At 43.5% G+C, this 16794-nt stretch overlaps 1 protein-coding gene across 1 annotated transcript in view; it reads left to right on the top strand.

Moving 5' to 3' along the window:
• elp6 (elongator acetyltransferase complex subunit 6) overlaps positions 1-16794 on the top strand; it is a 48010-nt gene that overhangs the window by 19869 nt on the left and 11347 nt on the right. The window contains exons 3-5 of the mRNA XM_067978771.1: positions 10511-10581; positions 10713-10846; positions 15575-15767. Coding sequence (XP_067834872.1) covers positions 10511-10581; positions 10713-10846; positions 15575-15767 — 398 coding nt within the window. The remainder of the gene's footprint in view (positions 1-10510; positions 10582-10712; positions 10847-15574; positions 15768-16794) is intronic.

The following is a 16794-nucleotide window of genomic DNA, read 5'->3' as shown; positions in this document are numbered from 1 at the left end:
AAGGAATTTGATAAGGAAGAATGTAAAAGGATATGTAGAAAGGGAATGGGATTAGAGGAGCTAGCACTATCACGGGAGATTCAGGCCATCGCACCAATGTTGAGTTGTACCACAGTGAGGGAGTCAACTCCAGGGGAGGAGGCCACAGCATATGAACCATGCAGTACTGAGGGAGTCAACTCCATGGAAGCCAGCCAAAGCAAAGTAACCATTGCATAGTCAGCGTATCAATGATGAGTGGGCCAAAGCGAAGGAACCATGCAGCAATTAGGGTATCAATGGCGGGGAGGCAGCCAGTGCAAAGGCCACCAACTAGTGGGAAGGATATAGAGGAGCAAATTTGCAGAGAAATTAGAGGTGCAAAGGCTATAAGAGTAGTGATAACGGGGGACTTCAACTATCCTAATATAGATTGGGATAATATAAGCGGCAAAGAAGGGGAGAAATTTTTGAAATGTGTTCAGGATAACTTCCTTGACCAGGAAACTTCCTTGTTTCCAGCCCAACGAGGAAGGAGGCATTGCTGGACTTGGTTCTAGGGAGTGGAGCAAGCACTTGGGGAGCGTCAGTGGGGGAGCATTTCGGCAGCAGCGATCATAGTATCATAAAGTTTAGAATAGCAATGGAAAAGGACACGGACCACTCTAAAGTAAAAATATTCAATTGGAGGAGGGCTAATTTCAGTGGGATGAGAACAGATCTGGCCGGGGTAAATTGGAATCAAAGATTGGCAGGCAAAACTGTAATTGAACAGCGGGCAGCCTTTAAGGAGGAGATAGTTCAGTTACAGTCTAGGTACATTCCCACGAGGCAGGAAGGTAGAGCAAGTAAAGCAAGAGCTCCCTGGATGGCACAAGAGATAGAGGGTTAGATGAAATGGAAAAAAGGGGCGTATGACAGATGTCAGGTTGATAACACAATTGAGAACCAGGCAGAATATAGAAAGTTCAGAGGGGAAGTGAAAAGGGAAATGAGGGACAAAGAGAAAGTATGAGAATAGACTGACGGCCAACATAAAAGGGAATCCAAAAGTCTTCTACAGGTAGGTTGTTACATAAGGTTAAATCTCACGGGATCCAAGGTGAGGTAGCCAATTGGATACAAAATTGGATTGACGACGGTTGTAGAGGGTTGTTTTTCAAACTGGAGGCCTGTGACCAGCGGTGTGCCTCAGGGATCGGTGCTGCGTCTGCTGTTATTTGTTATTTATATTAATGATTTGGATGAGAATTTAGGAGGCATGGTTAGTAAGTTTGCAGATGACACCAAGATTGGTGGCATTGTGGACAGTGAAGAAGGTTATCTAGGATTGCAACGGGATCTTGATAAATTGGACCAGTGGGCCGATGAATAGCAGATGGAGTTTAATTTAGATAAATGTGAGGTGATGCATTTTGGTAGATCGAATCGGGCCAGGATCTACTCTGTTAATGGTAGGGCGTTGAGGAGAGTTATAGAACAAAGAGATTTAGGAGTACAGGTTCATAGCTCCTTGAAAGTGGAGTCGCAGGTGGATAGGGTGGTGAAGAAGGCATTCTGCATGCTTGGTTTCATTGGTCAGAACATTGAATACAGGAGTTGGGATGTCTTGTTGAAGATGTACAGGACATTAGTAAGGCCACACTTAGAATACTGTGTACAGTTCTGGTCACCCTATTATAGAAAGGATATTATTAAACTAGAAAGAGTGCAGAAAAGATTTACTAGGATGCTACCGGGACTTGATAGTTTGACTTATAGGGAGAGGTTGGATAGACTGAGACTTTTTTCCCTGGAGAGTAGGAGGTTTCGGGGTGATCTTATAGAAGTCTATAAAATAATGAGGGGCATAGATAAGGTAGATAGTCAAAATCTTTTCCCAAAGGTAGGGGAGTCTATAACGAGGGGGCATAGATTTAAGGTGAGAGTGGAGAGATACAAAAGGGTCCAGAGGGGCAATTTTTTCACTCAAAGGGTGGTGAGTGTCTGGAATGAGCTGCCAGAGGCAGTAGTAGAGGCGGGTACAATTTTGTCTTTTAAAAAGCATTTGGACAGTTACATGGGTAAAATGGGTATAGAGGGATATGGGCCAAGTGCAGGCAATTGGGATTAGCTTAGTGGTATAAACTGGGCGACATGGACATGTTGGGCCGAAGGGCCTGTTTCCATGTTGTAAACTGCTATAATTCTAGGCTGGTAAGAGGAGGGGTGGGGCCGATTAGGGACCATAAAGGAGATCTACTCATGGAGTCAGAGGGCATGGCCGAGGTACTAAATGAGTACTTTGTATTTGTCTTTACCAAGAAAGAAGATGCTGCCAGATTCTCAGTAAAGGAAGATATCGCTGAATACTGGATGGGCTAAAAATTGATAGAGATACTTGAAAGGCTAACTATACTTAAAGTAAATAAATCACCCGGTCCGGATGGGATGCATCCTAGGTTGCTGAGGGAAGTAAGGGTGGAAATTGCGGAGGTACTGGCCATGATCTTCCAAACATCCTTAGATACGGGGCTGGTGCCAAAAGACTGGAAAATTGCAAATGTTACACCCTTGTTCAAAAAGGGTGTAAGGATAAACCCAGCAACTATAGGCCAGTCAGTTTAACCTCAGTGGTGGGGAAACTTTTAGAAACGATAATCCGGGACAGAATTAACAGTCACTTGGATGAGTGTTGATTGATTAGGGAAAGCCAGCATGGATTTGTTAAAGGCAAATTGTGGTTAAGTAACCTGATAGAGTTTTTTGATGCGGTAACGGAGAGGGTAGATGAGGGCATTGCAGTTAATGTGGCATATATGGACTTTCAAAAGGCGTTTAATAAAGTGCCGCTTGGTACACTTGCCATCAAGATTGAAGCCCATGGAATAAAGGGGGCAGTGGCATCATGGATACAGAATTGGCTAAGTGACAGGAAACAGAGAGAGTAGTGGTGAACGGTTGTTTTTAGAACTGGAGGGAGGTGTTCCCCAGGGGTCGTTGCTGGGACCACTGCTTTTCTTAATATATATTAATGACTTGGACTTGGGTTTACAGGACACAATTTCCAAACTTGCAGATGACACAAAACTTGGAAGTGTAGTGAACAGTGAGGAGGATAGTGATAGACTTCAAGAGGATATAGACAGGCTGGTGGTATGGGCGGACACATGACAGATGAAATTTAATGCAGAAAAATGCGGTGATACATTTCGGTAGGAAGAATGAGGAGAGGCAATATAAACTACAGGGCACAATTCTAAAATGGGTACAGGAACAGAGATCTGGGGGCGTACGTGCACAATTCGTTGAAGGTGGCAGGGCAGGTTGAGAAAGCGGTTAAAAAGCATACTGGACCCTGGGCTTTATAAATAGAGGCATAGAGTACAAAAGTATGGAAGTCATGTGAACCTTTATAAAACACTGCTTCGGCCACGACTGGAATACTGTGTCCAGTTCTGGGCACCGTACTTTAGGAAAGATGTGAAGGCCTTAGAGAGCGTGCAGAAGAGATTTACAAGAATGATTCCAGGGATGAGGGACTTTAGTTATGTGGATAGACTGGAGAAGCTGGAGGAGTTCTTCTTGGAACAGAGACGGTTGCGAGGAGATTTGATAGAGGTATTCAAAATCATGAAGGGTCCAGACAGAGTAGATAGAGAGAAACTGTTCCCATTGGCGGAAGGGTCAAGAACCAGAGGACATCGATTTAAGGTGATTGCAGAAGAACCAAAGGTGACATGAGGGAAAACTTTTTTACACAGCGAGTGGTTAGGATCTGGAATGCACTGCCTGAGGGGGTGGGGGAGGCAGATTTAGTCATGGCCTTCAAAAGGGAACTGGACAAGTACTTGAAAGGAAAAGAATTTGCAGGGCTACGAGGATAGGGCAGTGGGGTGGGACTAGCTGGATTGCTCTTGCATACAGCCAGCTTGGACTCGATAGACCAAATGGCCTCTTTCCGTGCTGTAACCTGATTCTAACCCTGCTGTAAAATGATTCTAATCATACCATAGTGAGGGTGTCAATGGTGAGTTGGCCAAAGTGAAGGAACCATACAGCAGTGAGTGTTTCGATGGTCGGGAGGGGGCCAATGCAAAGGGACCATACCGTAGTGAGGGTATCAATGGTAAGGGGGCCAAAGCAAAGCAACCATACCACGGTGGGTGTATCAATGGTAAGGAGGGGGCCAAAGCAAAGAAATCCCTCACTATGGTGCTGTTCCTTTGCTTTTGTCTTTTTTCCAAGGTTGCGGTAAAGCCTGTTGTGCTATGAATAGAGCTACTAGTGGAACACTGATAGGCAGGTGGTACAAGGTCCTCAGATAACCGGGATAGTGATCATCTGGACAGATGAGTGTCGTATTTGTCCTTGGAGGGAAATTGTACTCCATGTTCAGTATTGTAATACATTGGCATTCAGCACAGTGAAAGTCATTTCATTTCAAACAGAGCTGCCTCTCTGTGGTTACTTGCTAAGTGACTCATCTTGCTGCAGTTCTACCATTAGGCTCTGTACATTTCTTTTTACTTTAGGGAAGTACCCTGTTTCTGGAATCTTTAAATCATTTGGCTACCTTTGTCTGTACTTTGTATAAAATGAGGAAATAGAAAAAATACTGCACATAACACCATTACTGGGTCCGTCTGTATGAAGAACTGGCCAACTTTGCATAATGGAGATGATTCCAGATATTGTAGGGCTTTGTTTGATTACTTTGGGGTTCAGTGAGTATCCAGGTAGAACTTCCCCTCTGTCGACTAGGTGAGGGGGGGCAGTGTCCATGATGGAGAATGTTAAACATGGCATTGATTGAGTGAATGACCTCTTTTTCATTCATGATTTGCCTTTGGATAGTTTCTCCAGGATGGTCGCAGCTATGATCTGTACGGAGGTAACTGATTTCAGCCTGGGCAGCCGCTACAATCGGTTGTGGCCTTGTCACCACAAATTGGGTAGAGAATTAAAGAAAGCACAAATGTTTTCCACGACTGATTGCTACCCAATGAAGCCTACTGGCAAGTGAGTGTAAATTAAGAGTTGATGGACTGGGCTCAGCTATATTGCAATCTGTGGTCTAATAGTCCATCAAGGGAGCACGGAGTAGCAGCTATCGTTAGAGTCTGGTTTCGACAGAGTCTATAATTGGGAATTTGGTGAGTGAGGGGACTCGGTGCAGTAAGGGGTGAGGTGCATTTGATTAGTCAGCGGAGAGGAGCGTACTGAGAGCGGGTCACAGCAACAAAACAAAACTGCAGTGTGACGTCACAGGTAAGGCAGGTAGGTGGTTGGTGGTGAGTATCTCTTCTGTTTTCTTCTTTCTTAGGATTGTGGGCTAAGTAACTTATAGCATAAAACTAAATTTAAAAAAAAGACAACTTAATTTAATAAATTAAAAAGGCTAGTACTTAGTTCAACCTAAAAATAATTTGATTGGCATTGTAGTAATCAATTAAATAAATAAAATAGTTATGACTGGGCAGGAGATCTGTTGCAGCTGTAGTATGTGGGAGCTACTGGACAGTTTTGTCCAGGGCGATTACGTCTGTGGTAAGTGTCTGCAGCTCGAGGAGCTGGAGTCCGAGCTGCAGACATTGCAAGGCATCAGGGAGGGGAAAAAGCTACCTGGACACTTTGATCCAGGAGGCAGTCACACCCCTTAGACCAAATACTGTAGAAATGGCACGTGGTCAGGGACAGGAGGGTGTGACTGTGAGTGATGCAGGTACAGAAATCCAGGAGGTAGCATTGCAGGAGCCTCAGCCTCTGCACTTGTCCAATAGATACGAGGTTCTTGCAGCCCTTGTGGACGAGTGCAGGGACTGCAGGGAGGATAAGCAAACTGGCCACGGCACCATGGGGGCTATTCAAGTGGGAGGAGTAAAAAGGAATGTGGTTGTAGCAGGCGACAGTATAGTTAAAGGGATAGATACTGTTCTCTGCAGCCAAGAACGAGAGTCCCGAAGGCTGTGTTGCCTACCCGGTGCCAGGGTTAAGGACGTCTCCTCAGGGCTGAAGAGAAACTTGGATTGGGAGGGGGAGGATCCAGTTGTCGTAGTCCACGTAGGTACCAACGACATAGGTAGGACTAAGAAAGAGGTTCTCCTGAGGGAGTTTGAGCAGCTAGGGACTAAATTTAAAAAGCAGAACCACAAAGGTGATAATCTCCGGATTATTACCTGAGCCACGAGCAATTTGGCACAGGGTAAATCAGATCAGAGAGATGCATGCGTGGCTCACAGATTGGTGTGGGAGAAGTGGGTTTTGATTCATGGGGCACTGGCACCAGTCCTGGGGAAAGAGGGAGCTGTTCTGTTGGGACGGGCTTCACCTGAACCATGCTGGGACCAGTGTTCTGGCAAACCAAATAACTATGGCAGTAGAGAAGACTTTAAACTAAATAGAGGCGAGGAGGGCTCAGGTGGGGCGAAGTTTAGATTGATAAAGAGAAAAGACAAGGAAGTACTACAGGAAAGTGATGGGGGTAATGATAAACAGAGCGTGTCAGGAAGGGACAGAGTGTACAAACATAAGAGTGCACGAGCAAATGGGGCCGGGGTCGGAAAGAATGGTAAAAAGACAAAATTAAAGGTTCTTTATCTGAATGCGCGCAGCATTCGTAATAAGATAGATGAATTGACGGCACAAATAGAAACAAATGGGTATGATCTTGTGGCCATTAGAGATGTGGTTGCAGGGTGACCAAGGTTGGGAGCTAAATATTTAGGGTTATTTAACATTTCGGAAGGATAGGCAAAAAGGTAAAGGTGGTGGGGTAGCTCTGTTAATAAAGGATAAAATTGGTATAAATCGTGAGAAATGATCTTGGCTCAGAAGATCAGGATGTCGAATCAATTTGGGTGGGGGTAAGAAATAGCAAGGGAAAGAAATCACCGGTGGGAGTAGTATATAGGCCCCCTAACAGTAGCTACACTGTAGGGCAAAATATAAATCAGGAAATAAGGGGGGCTTGTAAAAAAGGTAATGCAATAATTATTGGTGATTTTAACTTTCACATAGATTGGACAAATCAAATTGGCAAAAATAGCCCTGAGGAGGAGTTCATAGAGTTTATTAGGGACTGTTTCTTAGACCAATATGTTGGGGAACCAACCAGGGAACAGGCCATTTTGGATCTGGTAATGGGTAACGAAACAGGATTAATTAATGATCTCAAAGTAAAGGATCCCTTGGGAAGCAGTGATCATAACATGAAAGAATTTCACATCCAGTTGGAGAGCGAGGATCTTGGGTCTGAAACTACTGTATTAAACTTAAATTAGGGCAATTATAAAGGAATGAGGGTGGAATTGGCTAAAGTGGACTGGGTAAACAGATTAGATGGTATGATGGTGGATAAGCAGTGGCAAACATTTAAAAAGATATTTTATGACTCACAACAAAAATATATCCCTGTGAGGAGGAAAGACTGCACAAAAAGGGTGAACCAACCATGGCTAACTAAGGAAGTAAATGATGGTATCAGGTTAAAAGAAAAAGCATACAACATGGCAAAGATTACTGGTAAGCCCGAAGATTGGGAAAACTTTAAAAACCAGCAAAGGATGACTAAAAGAATAATAAAGAAGGAGAAAATAAATTGAGAGTAAACTAGCAAGAAATATAAAAACTGACCATAAAAGCTTCTACAAGTATATAAAAGGAAGAGGGTAGCTAAAGTAAACATTGGTCCCTTAGTGGATGAGACTGGGGAAATAATAATGGAAAACAAGGAAATGGCAGAGGAATTGAACAGATATTTTGTATCTGTCTTCACAGTAGAAGACACTAATAATATACCAATAATAGTAGAAAATCAAGGGGCAAAGGGGAGGGAGGAAATAAAAACAATCACTGTCACTAGAGAAAAAGTACTAAGTAAACTAATGGGTCCAAAGGCTGACAAGTCCCCTGGACCTGATGGCTTGCATCCAAGGGTCTCAAAGGAAGTGGCTACAGAGATATTGGTTGTAATCTTCCAAAATTCACTAGATTCTGGAAAGGTCCCAGCGGATTGGAAAACCGCAAACGTAACACCCCTATTCAAGAAGGGAATGAGACAGAAAGTAGATAACTATAGACCAGTTAGCCTGACATCTATCATTGGGAAAATGCTAGAATCCATTATTAAGGAAGTAGTAGCAGGACATTTGGAGACTCATAATACAATCAAGGAGAGTCAACATGGTTTTATAAAGGGAAAGTTGTGTCTGACAAATTTATTAGAGTTCTTTGAGGAAGTAACGGGCAGGGTGGATAAAGGGGAACCAATGGATGCAGTATATTTGGATTTCCAAAAGGCATTCGATAAGGTGCCACATAAAAGATTACTGCACAAGATAAGAGCTCATGGTGTTGGGGGTAATATACTGGCATGGATAGAGGATTGGCTAACTAACAGAACAAAGAGTCGGGATAAAAGGGTCATTTTCAAAATGGCAATCTGTAACTAGTGGGGTGCCGCAGAGCTCAGTGCTGGGGCCTCAACTATTTACAATATATATTAATGACTTGGATGAAGGAAAAGAGTGTCTTGTGGCCAAATTTGCTGATGATACAAAGATAGGTGGAAAAGCAAGTTGTGATGAGGACACAGTGTCTGCGAAGGGATATGGACAGGTTAAGCGGATGGGCAAAAATTTGGCAGATGGAATATAATGTGGGAAAATGTGAAGTCATCCACTTTGGGAGGAAAAATAAAAAACCAAAATATTATTTGAATGGAGAAATACTACAAAATGCTGCGGTACAGAGGGATCTGGGTGTCCTCGTACATGAAACACAAAAAGTCAACATACAGGTGCAGCAGGTAATCCGGAAGGCAAACACGATATTGGCCTTTATTTCTAGGGGGATGGAGTATAAAAGCAGGGAAGTCATGCTACAGGGTGCTGGTGAGACCACACCTGGAGTATTGCATAGAGTTCTGGTGTCCTTATTTAAGGAAGGACGCACTTACATTGGAGGCAGTTCAGAGAAGATTCACTCGGCTGATTCCAGGTATGTAAGGGGTGGTCTTATGAGGAAAGATTGAATAGGTTTGGTCCAAACTCATTGGAGTTTAGAAGAATGAGAGGAATCTTATTGAAACATACAAGATTCTGAGGGGACTTGATAGGGTAGATGCTGAGAGAATGTTACCCCTCATGGAGGAATCTAAAACTAGGGGGCATCGTCTCAGAATAAGGGGTCGCCTGTTTAAGATGGAAATGAGGAGGAATTTCTTCTCCCAGAGGGTCGTGAATCTTTGGCATTCTTTACCCCAAAAAGCTGTGGAGGCTGAGTCATTGAATACATTCAAGGCTGAGTTAGACAAACTTTTGATCAGCAAGGGAATCAAAGGATATGGGGAAAAGGTGGGAAAGTGGAGTTGAGGTAAAAATCAGATCAGCCATGATCTCATTGAATGGCGGAGCAGGCTCGAGGTGCTGAATGGCCTACTCCTGCTCCTATCTCTTATGGTCTTATCAATACTGACCATCAGTGTTCACACCTAAACAAAGGCCACTTGGGCAAAGCCCTGGAGTGCTTCTGCCCGTGAATTTGTAACACGGCACACCGATAAAACGCAGAGGGTAGGGGGTGAAGCCCAGAAGTGCTTTGGACCTTTCTGGTCTGTGTGGCTGAATACCACACCAAGCAGTGAATTAACCAATGGAGCCATTGGGGCAGGTGATGTATACATTCTGATGAAATAGTCCAAACTTGAGAGTTTCTTGTGGTATTTCTTTATTTTGCCACTGTTCTCAGTCCTGCCGACGAGTTGCTGTAGTCTGAGCCTCGTTTGACAAGCAAATATCCCATCGAATTACGTAGAATCTACAGCAGAGAAACAGGCTATTTGGCCTAACTGGTCTATGCTGATGTTTATACTCCACGCAAGCCTCCTCCCACTCTAATTACCTCTTCCCACTCTGCATCCTGTATCCTCCTTTTCCCTTCTCCCTCATGTATACATCAAGCCTCCCCTTAAATGCATCAATGCTAGCTGCTTCAACCACTCTGTGTGAAGAAATTCCTTCTACATTCTTTATTTGATCTGTTAGTGGCTCCTTGTTCTGGACTCGACCACAAGTTTCTCCACGTTAACCCTATCCAAGACCTCTGTCGGGTCTTCTGATATTTATTTGACAATGTTACAGGAGACTATCGTCAGACATAGGAAGGAACAGGGCCAGAAGGACTGTCTGGCCAGTCCCACTTCTTTTGTGAAGTACCCTGTGTTCCTCAATATCTCTGTCTGTCAGTGTCCTCTGAATAAAAGCAGAGGAATGTGCAGGTATTTCATACAGCTTGTATATATTAGGCGTGGCTAATTGGAATTCTGACTTTAGTGCAGTGTGGAATTTCCTTCAGGATGTGTTTTTTCAGATTCTGACTGGGTTTCAGATTTAATTATTGGAACCAGTCAGACGCTGAGCACGATTTGGGGCAGTGTCAGCACATCCTGAGAGAATGCTGTAGGCAGAAATACAAAGTGGGAACCCGATTTAAATTATGTATATAGCTTTTTCAGAAGTACTACTCAGAGCCTAATGTTTATGTTTTGCAGGAGGTTGCAAAGTTTGCTTTCTTGGCCTGGTCCAGTCCTTTAGTCATTACAGTCTCGTTGCCCAAAAGCTGGTAAGTATGGAAGTTGGATGGGCTAGTTAGATTGTGTGGCATTACATTCAAGACATTTTTGGTGTTGCTGTTTGGGTGGAAACGCACTTGTCTTTCTCGGATCTTCTGAAATATCGTACCTTGTATTACAGGGAGTTAATCTGTCTGCAGCCAGAGAAAAGGGACAGCTGGTGTTTCTGGAAGGACTCCGGTCTTCTCTTGACCTCATGCTTGGTGACAGACAGGACAGTACACCGCAAACACCATCTCCTCTCCAGTTTCTAAGGTACTGTACCTTCAGATGCCCGTCGGGGACACAAATTGCAGCATGCGATGTTGCAAACAGTGATTCTGTTTAGGGGAGATGTAGAAAGTTGTGTTCTAGATTAACTCCAGTTCTTTTGGCTTCCTTTTTTTTCTTTCTCAAATATAAGAACAGGAAATGCACAACAGGTCAGTCAGCATCTGAAAGCAAAAAGCTAGGTTGAAGTTTCTTTTTCTTTTTTTTTTCAGACAAAGACCCTTCCTTAGATCTGATAGTTTTCTTTAGGGATATACTCTTTAGGGAAAGAAACCAGCCATCGTTACCCGGTCTGGCTTATATGTAACTTTAGTTGCACACCAACTTGATTGACTTTTAACTGCCCTCTGAAGTGGCCTATCAAGACACTTAGTTGCATCAAAACCACACCACCTCATGGGAAACTAGGGATGTGCAATAAATGCTAGTCTTTACAGCAATGCCCATGTCCTGAGAATGAATAAAAACTGCACACCTCTGGATTACTAGTCCAGTAACATGACCATTACGTCACTGTACCCAGTGGATATCTAAATTGGTGATCTGTAAATTTAAAACGTATATTGAGATGGGAAGAACATAAGAACATAAGAAATTGGAGCAGGAGTAGGCCAATCGGCCCCTCGAGCCTGCTCCGCCATTCAATAAGATCATGGCTGATCTGATCCCAACCACAAATCTAAAGAACACAAGAAGTCGGAGCAGGACCCGGCCACATAGCCCCTGGGCCCTCTCCGCCACCCACAGGGCATTGACCGATCCGAACTCAGCTTCATGTCCAATTTCCTGCCCGCTCCCCATAACCCCTAATTCCCTTTACTTCTAGGAAACTGTCTATTTCTGTTTTAAATTTATCTAATGATGTAGCCTCCACAGCTTCCTGGGGCAGCAAATTCCACAGGCCGACCACCCTCTGAGTGAAGAAGTTTCTCCTCATCTCAGTTTTGAAAGAGCAGCCCCTTATTCTAAGATTATGCCCCCTAGTTCTAGTTTCACCCATCTTTGGGAACATCCTTACTGCATCCACCCGATCAAGACCCTTCACAATCTTATATGTTTCAATAAGATCGCCTCTCATTCTTCTGAACTCCAATGAGTAGAGTCCCAATCTACTCAACCTCTCCTCATATGTCCGCCCCCTCATCCCCGGGATTAACCGAGTGAACCTTCTTTGTACTGCCTCGAGAGCAAGTATGTCTTTTCTTAAGTATGGAGACCAAAACTGTATGCAGTATTCCAGGTGCGGTCTCACCAATACCTTATATAACTGCAGCAATACCTCCTTGTTTTTATATTCTATCCCCCTAGCAATAAAAGCCAACATTCCATTGGCTTTCTTGATCACCTGCTGCACCTGCATACCAACTTTTTGATTTTCTTGCACTAGGACCCCCAGATCCCTTTGTACTGCAGTACTTTCCAGTCTCTCGCCATTAAGAAAATAACTTGCTCTCTGATTTTTCCTGCCAAAGTGCATAACCTCACATTTTCCAATATTATATTGCAAAATATAATTCATTATATGCAATATTATATTGCATAATATAATTCATCTGCAGTTTAAACATTCCTTATAATGTTTTTGCCTCTACTACTCACTAGCCAGACGGTCACCCTGTGAGTAAAGAACTTCTTTACTCACAGGGTGACCGTCTGGCTAGTGAGTAGTAGAGGCAAAAACATTATAAGGAATGTTTAAACTGCAGATGAATTATATTATGCTGGGTGGGGGTAGTCGAGAGATGAGTTTCAATGGATTTGAATGGTCTTTCCTCATGGTCTTATGTAGATATTGAAATAAGCCATCTGCTCACCGGCATCAATTTCCACAAATGGAAAAAAATTATACTCCAGAGATCAATTCATATATTAATTCTCAGGATGTGGGCATCGGTGGTAAGGTTGGCATTCATTGCCCATCCTAGGTTTGACACAACTGAGTGACTGGCTGACTAATTCAGAGGGCAATCAGGTCATTCCCACTTAAACATGGAGGTAATGATGGTCGCTGATCCTTTAGTGTAAATGTCTTTGCTTCTTAAGGTTGCTTCATCCCACCAGTGGTGTTTGAAAAATACCCAAGTTGGCAAGAGAGGACTATGCCGCAGTGGTGATGAAGGATACCAGTAAAGATATGTGCAAGTGACATTGGACAGCCTCAGTGGTTCTCAGTTGGGGAATGCAGGGATGAGGGAATCAACCATTCCTGATCTAGTGGACCATCCTCTCAGCTCATCTGCTATAAAGTATGACTCTATGGTTGACAGGTTGAGCTCAGCTGTGGTGATCCCTCCTGCTGGCACTCATTCTCAAGGCTTACATGTGCCTAATGACCACTTGAGTGAGCTACCCAAGGATGTCTGGTAGCCGTGAGCCCACACCCCAGCAGGTAAAGGATGAGTGAGAATTGGAGCAACAGTGAAGCAATTATGTGATTTCACTCTTTTCTCTTCCCACCCCACCCCTCACCCTTGCTCACAGTTCCAAAGTAGATAGAACTTGGAACTGAACACCTATCCTTTTATCAGTGACGGCATTATTGGCCTTGATTTTAGCAGCTGCTTATCAATCTGTTTACTGGCAATTGAAACACAGCTCTGGAGAGCAGCATCCAATGTTAAAGTCTGTGTCATGGCCTTGTCTGGCTGATTATGTAGTTGATGTCCTTGAAAAGAGAGGGGCTGTAGAAGTGAGGTGCTAGAGGCCGACGCAATGGTTAAAATGTATCTTCTGCACCGCATTGGTTTGAGGAATGTCTGAAAGGCAGTTTATTTTTCATGTTTTTTCATAAAGTAAAGAACCTTTCCTGACCTCAGGACATCCCAGTGTTTTACAGCCAATGAAGTACTTTTGAAGTGCAGTCACTGTCCTAATGTAGGAAACACGGCAGCCAGTTTGCATACAGCAATGTGATAATGACCAGATAATCTGTTTTGTGATGTTGGTTGAGGGATAAATGTTGGCCAGGACACCAGGGAGAACTCTCTTGCTCCTTTCGAATGGTGCAGTAGGATCTTTTACATCCACCGAGGGGGCAGACGGGGCCTTGGTTTAACGTCTCATCCAAAAGACAGCTCCTCTGACAGTATAGCTCTCCCTTGGTACTGCACTGAAGTGTCAGCCTGGATTATGTGCTCAAGTCTCTGGAGTAGAGCTTAAACCCACAATCTTCTGACTCCAGAGGCGAGAGTGCTACGACTGAGCCTTCTTAAGTAATAGGCTGTACCCTAATTTTGAGGGCAGGCATGCGGACAATTTACTCTGTCATTACATCTGCTCGGTAGGTGTGCATGTTGGCCCTGAATGGTGCTCCTTTAGATTTTTATTTGTCAGCTTGGCTCAGTGGTAGCGCATTTGCTTTGGAGTCAGAAGGTCACAGGTTCAAGCTTCACTCTAGGAACTTGAGCACATAATCTAGGCTGATACTTAAGCACAGTAATGAGAGAGGGATGCACTGTTGGAGGTACTTTCAATGCAACTGAGTCTACCTGTTCAGGTGGATGTAAAAGATTCTATGTAACTTTGAAGAGGAGCTGGGGAGTTCTCCTGGTGTGCTGGCCAGTACTCATTCCTCAATCTACATCACCAAAACAGATCATCTGGTCATTTATCTCATTGCTGTTTGTGGAAAATGCAAGTTTTTTACAATAAGGAAGCATCTTGATCAAGTTGCCAAGGAATTATCTAGGTCCAGTTGTCACTCCCAATAAGCCAGAGATTGGGAGTTCACTGTACAGAATCACAGCTGTAAATCCATGACCTACCTTCTAATAATTCCAATTAAAACTGGAGTTTAAGGGCCAAGAATTAAGTTTATTTTGCTCATTAGTGAGGGTTGTCAATGATGAGAAATGGTGGTTTCTTTTTGTTTTTTTTAGTTAAGCATGCCCAAATGACGACTTGCATTTATACAGTGTCTTGAATGTACAAAATGCGCCAAGGTGCTTTACAGCAAATTAATAGAGGAACTGGTGCCAAGCTGTGGGAGACAGGATGGAAGAAGTGACTGAAGGCTAAGTGAAAAAGAAAGGAGAAGGTTTTTAAAGGAGGGTGAGGTGGAGTGGCAGAGACATTTATCGAATGAGTTCCAGAAGGTAGGGCTGAAGTGACTTGAGGATCTCCCACCAACAGTGGTCAGAAAAGAGGGTTGCACAGGAGGCCAAAGACTCAGGACTGACAGATATGGAAAGGGATGCAAGCCTTGGAGGGGGACTGCAGAGGAAGTGAGGAGCGAGGCCATGGATGAATTTGAAGATGGGGATTTTAAATTGGATTCTTGAGTGATGGGGAGCCATTGTAGGTCAGTGAGGCAGGGGATGATGGGCAAGTAGGACTTTGTAGGATTTGGGCACCTGCATTTTGGACAAGTTGGAGTCAATGCGTTTATGATTGCATGGCACCAGCTGCTTCCAATACCACATGCTCATGGCCATTCTTCATGTGAGCCAAAATATTGAGTGCTAATGTGATATTTGATTGTGGAGGGCATCATAGCCTCTGACATCCATACATACATTTTAGGATTCATTGGAAAATAATCAGGAGTGGGGATCCCTTTGACTTTTCTCCTCTTCTCACCTCTTTCTTTCCCCTTCCAACCTAAATGGTAGTTTGGGTTTTAAAAACCTGTTGATTGCAGCATGAAGGTAAGACTGAGTAAGGGTTTTCAGATTGCCATGGTAGTATTTCTTCAGTGAATATTTTATCTTCCAGCTCTCCCAATGCAAGTCTTCAGTATCTCCATGAATTTGTTCGTATTTCGTTATTGGAGACCAGCGAAACTACTTGGAAATTTCCAGTACTGATTGTAGATGATCTCAGTGTCCTGCTCAGCCTAGGAGTGAACGCTGTAAACATTCTCAATTTCATGCATTACTGCAGAGCTACAGTGTGCTCAAAGCTTAAGGTAAGTTTTTTTTTCAAGTTGCCATAAGCAGACTGTATTTCTTGGGCTTGGCGCTGCCATATTTAGCATGTTTGATTTGATTTCCCTTCCCAATGAAGAGCTCCCAGTCTCCGCAGTAGGGCCCAGATAAAACATTTCAAGAGGCTGTGACCTTCAGTTAAGTGTTGCTGATCGGTGAAAAGGGTTAATGGGACCTTGTCCCAGATTGTGCTTAGATTAAAGTAACTTCCAGTTTACAAACTTTATCTAATCCTCGAGGTGGTTGCATGTGCTGTGATTCATATCTGGCCTTGATCCAGTCAGGTTTGAAACGCAGGGAGGGCCCAATAGTGGAAGCAAACTGGCCTGGATTTATCCGGTTCAAGTTTCCATCAGATAAGGTGAATGCAATGCAACATAATACACTGAATAAGAATAATTTTGTTCTGTTTTTGTATAGGGAGTGGTATGATAACCATTTGCCAACCAAATGTTGTCAACTGTTTATTTTATTTGAAAAGTCTGCATTTTAGGATTGGTTCTGTTTCCTAACTTTGGACCACTGTGCTCATCTACATTTAAGCTGCAGAGAATTGTTGAAGTTTAAGGATTTATAATATCTGTGCTCTGAATTGTCTGTCGGTGGTCCCTGTAAGAGACCTTGTCTCCTACGATCTGGAAGTTGTATCTTTTCTATACTCCGCATATTCAGGGATAACAGTTGTGTTTTCGTCGCCCTAAAGGTGCTGAATTAGATGTGTAGGGCAGACCAGGTGGAGGTGCCAGTTACCCTATCCTGAAGGACATTAGTGAGCCAGTTGGATTTTTATGACAGTCCAATGGTCATTTTATTTCCTGGTGTCAGCCCACACATAATCAAATTTATTGAATTAATTTTCACAACTTGCCACAGTGGGATTTTAACTTTAAAAGGCCTCTGGGTTGCTAGTCCAATACCAGATCGAGTCTCTGTTAAATAAAGTTTTTATTACGGAATGAATGCAGGTGGTTCTTGTCTCCCGCATAAATCATTTTCTACTTCTCAGGC

Source organism: Heptranchias perlo, chromosome 3, assembly GCF_035084215.1.
Source record: "Heptranchias perlo isolate sHepPer1 chromosome 3, sHepPer1.hap1, whole genome shotgun sequence".
NCBI lineage: Eukaryota > Metazoa > Chordata > Chondrichthyes > Hexanchiformes > Hexanchidae > Heptranchias > Heptranchias perlo.
Note: the sequence above shows the minus strand (reverse complement) of the source record. Positions and strands in the feature narration are given on the sequence as shown.